The following is a 13,378-nucleotide window of genomic DNA, read 5'->3' as shown; positions in this document are numbered from 1 at the left end:
CGTATACAGAGTATTTCGAAGGGCACATACGAAGCTTGATAGGTTAGCATTTTGGACAATCCACCTTTGTCCAGCCTGTAGAGGGGTGTTTCTGCAAATGTCCGGCATCTGATGTGAACTGCTCATTGGCTCTGTTCAAATTTCACTCAATTGGTTGTGTCAAATATTTCAAGACATTTAAAGCCTACCGTGCTACCCCTCTGGGGATACCCTACCTACAATCTCCTGGGCCCATGGGTTTACCAAAATAGCTTTATTCTCAATAATCTGGAGTCCCAAATGTATACTAAGACCCCTCATTATTTCTAGAATCTATTAATTGTGCTGTCAGAGTCTGCTACGTACATTAGTATAACAAGTGTGACTAATGTAATTCAACCATTTCAGTTTAAATTCCAGCACCATTGCATCACTCCCTATCCAGCACGCTAGTGGTTCCATAGACAGTGCCAACAAAATTGGATTGGCCATCCTTGATGTATGCCGCACCACAAAGAAAAGCTATATGCCACAACACCATCTCTTGCATGGAAGTTTGTCCGAGGCTATAGGTATGGCCTCTTGCCCATCCTTGCCATTACGAGCGTTAAAAGGCTATTGTATTAAATGAAACACCTTTTTGATGTAAAGTTACAGAGCCATTAATGCTTTGGTGATTTCAAAGGGCATACCCAAAGACAACAAAGAGTCTCTTAGACTGAGGCCCTAATTATGGGTTTCGCAGGCGGAAAAGGCTGCGCGCCAAACTCCTGCGATCAGGAGACCGCCAGTGCAGTCTCCTTCCCGCTGGCCCTATTATGAGTGTCCTGCTGGGTCAGTCCAGCAGGAAACGCACAACATTGACAATGGGCTTATAACAGAGCCAGCAACAATGCTGTTGTGAGTCGGGGTCACCTGCATCCGTCACGCAAATCACCGTCTGCAAAAGCAGACAGTGATTTGCGAAAGGGGGTTGGCCAGGGGGCCCCTGCACTGCCCATGCCAAGTGTATGTCTCCACCAGCCTTTACATGGCAGTGAAATTGCCATGTAAACGCAGGCGGAGAGAGGGGGGTCGTAATCCTCAGGGCAGCGCTGCCCTGGCGAAATGGGACCGCTGGCACTGTCAGGCTGTCGGGTTGGCAAAACAGCGGCGGTGCCGGCGGTCCGACAGTGGCAATAACAACACGGTCACAATGACGCGGTCAGAATGCCACTTTGGCGACGGTCTGACCGTGACGCTGGCTGTCTATAGACCGCCAGAGTCATAATGCGGGTCAGAGTCTTGTCACAAAAGCCAGAAGACAGAATGGCTCTATGTAATGAGTCTGCTAACACCTTTGCCTGTATTTTCAACTCCAATTTGAATAATTATATAGGCTTATATATGAGCATTGATCTTTCGGCTTTCCAGGCTGCGATATTGGTGTAATCAACTAATGTCTAAGGTCTATTAGGAGGATCATGGTTTTCAGGGTCTCTTGGTACATAAGTGTTTCTTGATTTTTGTGGAAAACCTCTTGGAAACCAAGGTGTCCCGGTGCCTTTCCATTCTGTAGCAGTGTAATCTCCTCTGCTATTGCCTCCCTCAACACAATGTGTAAACTTTATACTTCTTCCTGGGCCAGCACTGCAGTGCAAGCTTCGACCAATACACTAAGTTCAAGCTGTCACCCCCAAGAAACCTGTGAACAATACACCCAAGAAACCATTCTGTCCTGGAACATTTCTGTTGTAGAGCTGTGTGACAGCCTCTGCTATTGCCTCTCTCGAAACATTGATGTCTAACCTTACTGCTTTTTATTTGGTAGGCACTGGCAGTGCTAGCTCCTTGACAAAAACAGTACCTTCAAGCTCGTTAGCTTTAAGTTGGGACTTCGAGATCGATAATACCTGGTAAATGCCTGCACGATAGCACCATGAGTTGTAAAGAACTCTTCCCAAGGCATCTCTTCTCATGTCACTGAGATTTTCACACACTCCCCTGCTCAGTCTTGTAATATGTTTCTCTGCATCATTTTCTACTTCATATGGCCGTCTTAGCATGGCAATGTACAGCATTTTATGCTTCATTAACAACTAAAGCCCTTAGTTTGTCTCTTTTTATCATTAACAACCTGTGCAGGTCGATGCACCAAACCCATCCTTTGCTCTTTCCATTTCTTGTCTTCCAGCTGCCTCACACAGTGAGCACTTTTCCTCCCAAAATTAATGATCTGAAGCGATCATCAACCTTCCAATTGTACTCCTGTCCTTCAGTTCCCAGACAGATACCCTCTGACTTCCACCTCTACTAGGCAAGTGTGCTAGAGGGGATTAGTCTGAGATTCACATGCCAGATAGGCCAGACTCTTAAACCTGTTTAATGTTGTAGAATTTAAAGTTATAATCTAATATAAACTGGAAGCTAAGTGTGTTCTGCAGTAAAGAGGGAATTGTGTAAATTCCGTGTGTCCCAGTCTCTAGACATCTAGGAGCCCATTGCAACCGTAAACTCAACCAGAAAGGCTGGGTCTTTGTCCAGAGATATCCTATTTTTTCACATCCATCATCAAATTAAAGTTGCTACACAGGATTAGAGGTGTGTCCTGGAGCTACAACAATAGTATGCTGATATTTTCTAGTTTGTAATTCAGGTGATAAACAGATCAATATTAGCATTATCTGTCTCTATCCCATATGCCCAAAGTTGCTACATAGTATCACTACAGGTCCATCCAGGTTTTCTGCTCCATACATGTGGACAGAATGCTGTGGACCGCAGTGGATGTAATAGCTGGATCATTCTCCCAGCTCAATGGCAAGTGAGCAGCGGGGTCTCCGAAGATTCATATAGAGCATGCACTCCTCTCCTCGTGCGCATGTGTTCCATCAACACTACAGATACAGGCAGAGAGTAAGCCACCGGGTGTAAAAGGTTACACTGAGGCATTTCAGGAACTAAGGGCATACCACAGTGGTTTCCCCAGATACATTGTACCCTCTCTAGCAACCCCTCAATTCAAGGTTCTGCTTTCACTCACTTGACCACCGCCAAAACAATCTTGGTGGTACTCACTAAGTAAGGCTCAGGCTACCGGGAAGCTCTACTCCCTCAAATCCCAGCACCACCCAACCATCAGGCTGGGACAGACAAACATCAGCCCACAAAGATATCAATTAGTATCCTCGGAGTGCCAGGCAATTGAGAGTGCCCCACGGAACAGCCTAAAAGAGGAGCCATCTGGCAATGGCACATTGGTGCCCCCACCCAAAACGTTAGGTCTTTGTCAGTCTTTGGAACAGAATGTACATTCTTGCAAGGATACCCTTTCTCACAGCGTCTCATATTGTATTTATTGAGCCTTTTTAAAATGTTCTGATTCAATGTCATTCCTATGCAGACTATATTGTTATGTCAAAAGTCCACATGCTAATCAGGGTTGGAAGAGGCTGCTGTGTGGATGAACAGCTGCAGCCTAAAACTCAATGGATTCAAACAAAGATTCCTCTCCTGATCTCGTTTCTGGCTCCAAATACATTCCCACTACCAGCTAAACTGTTTGACATTGCCAGAGTTTTTGCTAAATAGGGAAGGTAAGATTATTTCGGGATACTGGACTTATTTTTGATGCACATATTGGATCTGTAATGAGTTCTTCCTTTTCTGCCTAGGCAATTAAAATACACCCTATCACAGGTGTAAATAAAGGACCATCATTGACTCACATATAATTTATAAACTGAAATGATGTGTGGCCTTCATGATATCAACTTGCACACTTCATCAAGAAATCACAATTTGGCAATAGTGTTAGCCTTAAATTTATGGAAATTTGGCAGTATCTCAAGATAACTAATATGTATGATATTCAGTTGCATCAATGCAAGAGAACCATTGTACATGTAAGAAGCAATTCCCAGCTACCATTTATTTTGCAGCCTTAGCTCAGGTCAGTGTGATCTTACAAATTCACTCCTGTTTCTGATGGAAAGGGGATTAGAGATTCTTAGTAGGAGGTTGTAAAACCTGGACCTATTTACCTATAGGTATCAAAGAAAAACTAGCATTTATGAGGTTTCAGAAGGCAGTAACATTTTTTATTTTTACTGCAGCTAATGTAATTGTCTAACTTGTGTGATTTAAACAATAATACTTTTGTTAACTCTATCCCTGTGCCTAGAGACAATTATATTTGTAGAGTGCATCTTATAAAATATTATTCTATTACGGACACGCTCTTCAAGGAACACTTGTACTATCACAAAAAGGTTTTTCACCATCAATTACTCAATGCATGGCATCTACCTCCATCAATTGCTTTTGCTTGCTCTTGTATCCTATTTACCCTTTTCTCTGTTCCCCAAAGCCCCAAAAAACATATAGGCATAGCTTTGTGGCTGACAGCCAAGTAATGCCACTATCTGCCATCATAACCTCACCACATGTAGAATGGAAGGCAATTACATCTTCTCATTATTCTATGACAAGTGAGCTTATCAAATTATATGTAACGACTTGGATGGAACTGAGTGAACTCAATAAATAGTCTATTTCCTTTACTATCCATAACGGGGCTGCCCCATTTTCAGAGTTTTCTACATACTTAGATCTCGATAATTACTTAACAGAGATTTCAACCCGAAACAACACATTGACCTAAGCAAAGAATGGAGAAATCAGCATTAGAATAGCATGGATTATTCTATTTCCTAGGCTGATTTTTACTTGCAATGAAGAGTTCAGTTAAACATATGTAAGACACCTGAGCTATCCATGTTCTAGCTACGAAGAGAACCAGTTATCAAAAATAGTTGGAAGCAAAGAAATCTTATCACCCGTGACAATTTTTAGGGTTTCTGCATAAAAAGAAAAAGTGTGGTGACTGTACAATCTGTAATAATTACAGGTGTACATAAAGGAAAGAAGGCAAGAAGCAACATAAGCAATATGAACAAAGAAAACCGATTGTGAAAATCACAAGTCTGTGTTTTATGGAAAGAAACTGCATACGTAAACAGAATTTCTAACCTGTGTTACTGGAATGAACAGAGGTTCCCCTGTAGACAACAGAGTCAGTTTTCCAGACTGGTGTAAACGTCCTTCTGGTTTTAAGTTGGATGTGACTTTACTTCCACTTTTCTTTCCACCCTCTTGCCCGTTTCCTTTAAGTTCATCTGTGTCACTCAGACACTCAAAAAATTCCTCTTCACTGTCACTCCACGAGTCCCAAGATTTCCCAACCTCTGTTTTTTCTTTTTCTGTCTCCAGATAATTGGCATCCTGCTGATGCTGTAAAATCCCGGTGCCACTGGCAGGTCTGTCCAAAGAATTGCATTTTTTACTTTCATCTCTCGATTTCTTCCTTTCAATGCAACAATTTAACATCTGCAGAAAGATAAAGACAAGACATTAATCATCTATGAACATAGCAGATTACACTTCGAAATAGCATTTACAAAAATGTATATTCAATTGCTCCAAAAAGCACCCAGTTAGTAATGATAACAATAATTTGTTAGTGAAGAGAATGCATCCACAAGGCATGAATCTACATATGTGACTGATAAAGGGATTCATGCATATCTGAGGTTACCTGAAGTTTCTGATGTAGTAAGCAGCATCTCAGATCAGGGGGGCCATTATTCAATCTACAATATAACAACAATGTGTTTATTTCTTGACACCTTATATCAATTTAGTATTAAAATATTTCTCATCATTAGCATGGTTAAGGCAGTTGTCTGACTTCCCTCACAATTAACACATATTTGAAGGACAACCCAAGGACAATCTAGTAACAATCAACTATGTGTCTGGTTGACAGTTCACAGAGTTTGGCAGCTGGTGATGCGCACAGCACAATGGCCGCAGATGGCAGATTGAGGCACACCCTATGTGCACAGGCCACAGAAACCAACTATTTATTAGCATCATGAAGGTCTAATTAACACAGGAATAGAAACTATAAAGCATAGTTAAGGTATGACCATTACATCTCAGGATTTGCTTAATTGTGTAAAGTTGCTGAAGGTATGCAGAGAAAGGCAAAGGATGTGCATAATGTAATTAAGTTGATTTGAGATTGTGCAGCATATGGCGTAACTGAAGTATCAGTATCTTGGGGGTGAGAGGCTGACTAAACGAAGTAGGAGCTGCAAGCTGAGGGTGTTAAAAAAATTAGGGATTACCAGGGAATCAGAATTCCCCAGCCAATCTCCAACCTCTGATATGCACACATTTTCCCCTGGAGTTTCAACTTCCCTCAGCAGCAGGGATGTTCGAGTGAAATGCTCCACATCCATGGAGTTACAGTGACTTTCATAATCCTAATCGGCGGAGGTAACACCAGTTACTAACCCAATCACGATAAAGAGGTACTCATAATGTGTACACTAAAGTACTATAGGCCAGATGTACAAAGCTTTTCTGCATTCGCAAACAACCAGATTAGCAGTCAGGCCCTTTGCGAACTTGAAAAGGCATGTTTGTAACTAGCAAGCCTAAACTGCAATTCGGTAACCTGTTATTGAATCACAATTTGGGATTGCAAATCAGTAGTTTGAAGGGGTGTGTTTAGGGTGTCCCCTCTTAATACCGATTTGAATTGCTATGTACAATTGTTTTGCGACTGAATTACGGTCGCAAAATATTTGTATATGACTCCCAAATCAAAGTTGGTGGCAACCCTTTTGCAAGTGGGGAGGGGTCCCCAAGAGACCCCTTCCCCTTTGAGAATGGTTGTAAAAATATTTTTTAAGAGCAGGCTCTGGCCTCATGGACCACTGCCAACTCTTAGAAAATGAGAAGGAAACTTTTCAGTTTCCTTGAAATGTAACCTGTTTTCCTTTAAGGAAAACAGGCTGCTTTTAAAAAAAAAAAGTGCTTTATTTAAAAGCAATCAAAGACATGGTGGTCGGCTGACCCTATTCCTTTCACTTTTTGGACCTACCTCATTGATATTCATGAGACTGGTCTATTTGCGACCCACTGGAAATCGCAAAAAGTGTTAAACGCACATTAGTGTTTGCAAAAATTCGCTATTTGGTAATCGAAAATACTAAGGTTAGTGTACATGTGGTCCTAAGACACCTAGTTTCTTTCCAAGGAGAGGGCATACCATTGTAGCACAGCAGAAGGTAGGACACAGACTACTAACACTTCAGGGTTCACACTGTCAAACCCATTGAACATAAGCCTTTGGGGATACAGCTGGAGATCCTGACTATCATGTTCTTTTGGCAACATTATACTGTTGTGCCAACTGCAGAAAAATGAACTGATGAAGTTGTTTTAAATTCTTACCCAGGAATCAGGAAATTATTTTCCCATCGGTAGCGCATCTCCAGTACAAACTCTTGCCAGAGGTGTGCTACTCCTTTGACTCCACCGTGATAGAAGTTGACCATACAGAGGCAGGAAGCAAGTTTGTATGTCAAACTATCTGAAGGGGCTGATTTGAAGTGAGGGTAGAGATTCTAAATAAGAACAAAAACATAAAAAGATGATACGGTATGCAATAATCAAAATACATCTTCTTCTACTTAAAAGATACAGAAACAACCCTACAAAGACTGTACAAGGAGGGTGGCACAGGTTCTAGGCTTCAATCCTCAGGGTCAGATAGAAATTAGTGGTTGTTTAGTCTGCTGAATCTAGAGAGGAAAAGCGTATTGCATTCTCACATGGAGTTGTAATAGTCCTTCCAAGGAGTGTCTGTCCTTCATAAGAAGGCATTCTATTAAAAGGATGAAAGAGAATGGAGTACACTGCAAAAACACAACTACAGACTGCATTTACACCAGAATAACAGCTTTAAGAGTTAAATGTTTGCAGCTGAAATATGCAGTAATCTACAGGCCATACATCTAAAGTGAGCCTTACAATTTCCCATGGTCAGTAATTTAAGTACCATTAAATTAGGCAATTGTAACAGCTGCTATTTGCAGCATTTAGGAACTGAAGAAGGGCAGTTTAAAGTGATATATAAATAAAAGCTATTATTTTAAGAGAAGCATCAAAAAATACATTCAGGTTTCCACTAGCATTTGAAAATAAGTGAAAGTATCTGCCTACACTGGTTGATGATTCAGCCTATTTGCAGGGTGAGGTCAATTGAACGGCATCACTGTGACTGAAGGAGAGAAAGTTATTAAGCATTGATGACGAGGGAGAAACGTCATGGAAGCAAAGCAGAAAAATAAAAATGTGAGCTTAGCTAGCACCAAGCACTACAGCTTTTATTTCTGTATCCATATCTATAAATGCTCGAGTTAACAACCTATAAACGCCTGCAAGTGACTCTCATAAGATTTCAGCATTTATAATATAAACTGCCTTATGTTCCTTACTTTCATGTCTACAACAAATTTTCTTTTAGAGTGAAGTGATAACTTGAAGCTAGACAAATAGTTGACTAACAGCCCATTAATGCAGACAAACATACATATCCTACAGATAACAGGTTTAATCATCTCTAGTTGGCCATTTAAAAAAAAAAAATATGAGCAAATATTTTTCTGAGATAAGTAGAAAGTAACAAAAAAATGAAAGACAATTATTTGCACAGGCACCCATGTGTGGGAAGTTCAATGGAAGTACATAATGCCCAAAATGAGATACACAATATCGGAAGCATCCGTGCACAGGAAAGAGGAAAGCTTAATGCACCAAGTGTGGCCCACCACCCCCAGATGCACAAGTACGTATCAGGCCTCCTGACTTAAGGCGAGTCCAGGGCTACTATCTGAGGAGTCTAGTCCACAAAACTCCATTCAGCTCCCCCATATCTTGCATTTATCATACTATGGTAGGTAAACTTTTCAGCGGCCACGTTTAAACCATACCCTGCATTCACTTGTGAATGGTGGGTTCCTCTGGTGTCCTCCATAGTCTGGCCACATCCCTTTTAGCCATCACCAGGCCCAAGGCACTAAAGAGGAGTTTAAAGCATGGTGCATCAATATCAGTGGGAATTTCAATCAATACATATTTCGGATCAAGTAGGAGAGTAACTTCCAGTGTAGCAGTAAGTACCTGAATGATTATCATTCAGTAGGCTGTATGAGAGGACATTTCCAGAGGGCGTGTATGAAAGACCCAACATCCCATCGCAGACATGTTGGCACAGCAGCCCTCCCCATACTGTGCAAACTGCATCAATTATAATATACTCAGTGCAATATTTTGAATTGTATTAACTGCAGTCAGGATTTTCTAGCAAGCTTTCTAGGATGCATCAGCGCTGCCTTCCAGTCAATGTCCTCTAGCTCCCCCATGTCCCATACCCATCTCGCTCGGAGGGAATCCAAATTGTCTGCCATGTTATTATTTAATGTCTTGTATGTTAAAGAAATTGCTTCTTTCCCAGTTGCCTCTATGAATATCCGTCCTTCTAGTGGGTGATTTCTGGGATCTCTATCTCCCCCAACCCCTCTGTCCACCAGGCGTGACTCAATTGAGCATATTTAAGGAACTGTGTCAGGTGTAGACTATATTCCCATTGAATAGAGGAGAAAGACATCTATGTTATGGAGAAGGATCCCACCTTTGTATGGGTGTGCTGCAAAGTTCTGAGCAACTCTCTAGGGTAGCCCCATCTCATATCAAAGTCCCCACTTCCCCATTTATTCTGGTGAACACATATTTTGTGATCTGATAATAGGTGTTCTGGAGCACATAGAGCAAATGGGGGAGTGTAATCATTTTAAAAAGGGGCGCCTGTCCCAGCAGTACTTAAAACCATCCACAGCCATCCTCAACCCCTGTGGGAGTAGTGATTGGTCCACCCGGCCCTGAGGGGGAGCACAGCACTGATTTATCCAACACCCAGAGTGAGACCCATAGTCCCCAAGAATCTGAAAGAGTGCTGGAATTGTGATTTCTGGCTCAGTGATATACAAAAGCATATTGTCGTCATAGAGCAATATTTTTTTCTTCAATCTCGTCCAAGTTCGATATTACAGATGTTTGAATGTGCTCTTACAGGCAAGGGACTCCATCGTAACAGTGAACAGGATCAGGGGGTCAAGGGACATCCCTACCAGGTTCCCCTCGCGATCGGAAATTCAGAGGACAACCCTCCTTTCACTCCAACTGCAGCTATTGGGTCGCAAAATAAAACCGTTACCCATCATCTAACGCCTGAATCAAACCTGAACTTCCGGAGTGTTTTTTCAAGTAAGGGCCAATGGACCGCATCAAACCCCTTTTCGGGGTCCAGGGAGAGAAAGACATGGGAAGCCGGCTGGCCCTGCACCATTGGTAACCAATTGTATGCATGCCTTACGTTAAGCAGAGTGGACGTATTGGGCATAAATCCCAAATGGTCTCTATGTATTAATGGCGTGATAACCTGTAGAAGCCAGGTAGCCAGATCCATGGCCAGGATTTTGACTTCTACATTTAGTAGCGTGATCATGCAGTAAGAATGGCACCAGTGCTTAGGCTTACCTTCCTTTGGGATCACGGTAATAGTGGCTTTCTGTAGGTCTGGAGGTAACCTCCCCTGTTCCCAGACCTCCCGGAACAAGTTCAACAAATGAGGACCCAGCTGTCCAGCATAGCTTTTAAAAAGTTCAGCCGGCATATCATTCAGTCCCGGCGTTTTGCCTGGTCGCAGTCTTACAACAGCCGCATGTACCTCACTTAAGAGTTAAATTTCCTTGTAGGACTTCTCGGGATTCAGCATCCACCACAGGGTGGAAGCTTCATCTAAGTACTGCTCAATGTTCTGGGGATCACAAAGATGTCGGGCCATACAGAACCATTGATAATGGGTGGGTAACTCCTCTGCTATACACATATCAGTGGTACAGGAGTCTCCCGACTGACCTACCCAGGAGGCCTCCATTTCCAGTCTACTCAGCCACACCAAAATGTGTCTGCCTTGTCCCAGATTAAAAACAAGTGGTGCAGAGGGGGAATCATTTGTATTTTGGCCCCTCCTGTGCTAGAACCCGATGGTGCCAATATACCCCTATACCACACCAGTGCAGATACGGAAACACCAAACTCATACCTCTTAACAAACCGCCAGTTAAATAAAGGATACGCCGATCGTTTTCTTAACTGGCATCCAAAATTAAGTATTGTCAGGTAAGCGGCATGGAGATTTTGATTCAGTGCACATAGTTAGAGATACTTGTTGGACACTAATGGGGGAATTGTGTTTTTAGATTTTGGCATTTAGGATTAAGTTGGCAGCACAGTGAACACTTCGAAAGGTTTGTTAAGAGGTATGAGTTTGGTGTTTCCGTATCTGCACTGGTGTGGTATAGGGGTATATTGACACCATTGCCACACTTTCTAGCATGCTTTTATTATTATTTATTTTTTATATTTTATTTTTTATTTTAATATTGTTTATATGAACACAGTTTGTTGGGGTTAATAAATAAAATATGAGCCATCAACTGATTATACTAATAATGGGGTATGCCAGATAATGATTGTTGAGTGTATTTGGTAGGGGCACTTTGTAATTGCTATGTACACATTATTTAATAGATTACGGTTTTCACATAGAAGCATGTATAACAAGAAATTCACTTAGGAGGGTGAGGGAACTAAATCAATCAATATTATATGTTAATTTTACATAATGGAAATGTTGTTGTAGGAAGTCTGAAGAAGTCAAGGGGTATTCCCCAGACGAAACCCGTGTCGACGGGTGGAGTTGTGAACATTCTTTGGAAATCACTTTTTCAGACGGGTGGAGTTGTGAACATTCTTTGGAAGTCAATTTTCAAGAAGAATAAAACACTTTCTGTTCAACTTATGGACCTGATTTGATGAGGACTCTCCATACTCATTTATGTTATTAGTAACCATTATAGAGTAGTTATCGTGTGGGGCTGATCTGGGGGTGAAGTCCCAGTTAGCAGCACCACCAAAACTATTAAGTAGATATTGTGAGGCAGAGCGCCGGGTACTCATTTCGACATCACCCCTATTTGTGTAGTTTTCTCATTTTCCACTCAGGGTCTGAAACAACATCCCCATATCAATCTGGAATGCCTCAAATGTGTTTCAACTTAGGAAAGGGTTGAAGACACACTTCTTTAAAAGGCACTATATTACAATGCAGTAAGCACAAATGTCTGCTCCCAAAACTCAGCTACCTCTCCTATCACTCATTGCCTATATGTTTTCCCTTGTGGTTAGATGTGCACATAATACATTAATATATACAAGTTGTGTGCTCTGGGATTAAGCATTTTATAGCACATGACTTTTGTATTTTCTTTTGTGAAACATTTATCAGGTTAATGACAAACATACCTGTTCCTCAATGTCTCGTAATGTAGTATGCATTTCAGCGAATGTCCCTTGTCTAGCGTCTGGTCGTTCTGCTGATTTATCTGCAGCATCTGGAAATAAATACTTAAAAAAACAAAAAATATTAATTTGTCTATTGGTACCAACTAGAAGCTTAATGTAGGACCAAAGGTTTAACATTTCAACATGTGTGCTCAGTGTAAACAGGTTTATTTTTCAAAAAGTGACTATTCCCAGGGAAGTGCTAACTATAGTACAACAAGAATTTTTCAGTGCAGTCCTAGAAGTAGAGGTTGGAGTGGAAGAAAGCAAGGGACAGTAGAAATTATTCCAGAACTTACTTACACCAGAAAAGACAGTAAGTCAATAATTTCAATTGGAAACAGTCTAGAAAAAATAGTAAATCATTTAGGACTAAGGCTGGGAGTCATATTTAGCTTTTTCCCCTTATGTTTGCCAGTTGAGTGAAATTGGGATAAAAATATATTTTGCAGATAAACTAGAAAGCCTTAACAGCATGAATCGCCCTTTTTTAGACTATCTTTGCATCCCTGGGCCTCAGTGGTCTGGGGTACTAGGCTATCCACGGGGATTCAAGATCGACTTACAGCAGGGAACCAGAATGATTCTAACATAGGAACCTATTCTGGTTGGTTGAACGGGTGACCAATTAAACTGTTATTCTTTCAGCACTATGAGTGGCCATCTTTTCTACCAATCAGAACTGGGCCGTGCTCTAGTAAAGATTCGATTTGGCTGCTGATAGCCTTTCCGAGGAGGGCTTCGACAAAGTTTTCCAAACTATCTGTGACTTGTGCCTAGCTTGGTTATCTCTCAGCGGAATTATCGCTCGTAGTTTGATTTTTCTTTTTGACCTGTTTTAGGTGAAAACAGATCCCTGCCCAAACAAGTGATTTGCACAGGGATTCACTTTTGAGAACTAAAAAAGATAAGTTTCAACCCAATCTAGACTAGACCTCAATCAACTCAGTAATCAAAAACAAGTTTACACTATGTTTGCACTTGGTTGAATATAGGCCAGGTATTACAGTGTAAGTTAATGTAAACACAATGCACCTGGTAACACTGCTAATGGGCAGGAAATCTAGACATCAAACGGGGCGTCATGAGCAAGAAGAAA

At 41.4% G+C, this 13,378-nt stretch overlaps 1 protein-coding gene across 2 annotated transcripts in view; it reads right to left on the bottom strand.

Annotated features, from left to right (window-relative positions):
- The window catches only part of RAB3GAP1 (RAB3 GTPase activating protein catalytic subunit 1), a 434,305-nt gene that overhangs the window by 157,337 nt on the left and 263,590 nt on the right, over positions 1–13,378 (bottom strand). For both annotated transcript variants that reach the window (XM_069225057.1, XM_069225058.1), the window contains exons 14-17: positions 12,241–12,342; positions 7,264–7,436; positions 5,555–5,609; positions 4,990–5,346 (exon numbers count right to left, since the gene is read on the bottom strand). In XM_069225057.1, the coding sequence (XP_069081158.1) occupies positions 4,990–5,346; positions 5,555–5,609; positions 7,264–7,436; positions 12,241–12,342 (687 nt within the window). The remainder of the gene's footprint in view (positions 1–4,989; positions 5,347–5,554; positions 5,610–7,263; positions 7,437–12,240; positions 12,343–13,378) is intronic.

Source organism: Pleurodeles waltl, chromosome 3_1, assembly GCF_031143425.1.
Source record: "Pleurodeles waltl isolate 20211129_DDA chromosome 3_1, aPleWal1.hap1.20221129, whole genome shotgun sequence".
NCBI classification, from domain to species: domain Eukaryota; kingdom Metazoa; phylum Chordata; class Amphibia; order Caudata; family Salamandridae; genus Pleurodeles; species Pleurodeles waltl.
Note: the sequence above shows the minus strand (reverse complement) of the source record. Positions and strands in the feature narration are given on the sequence as shown.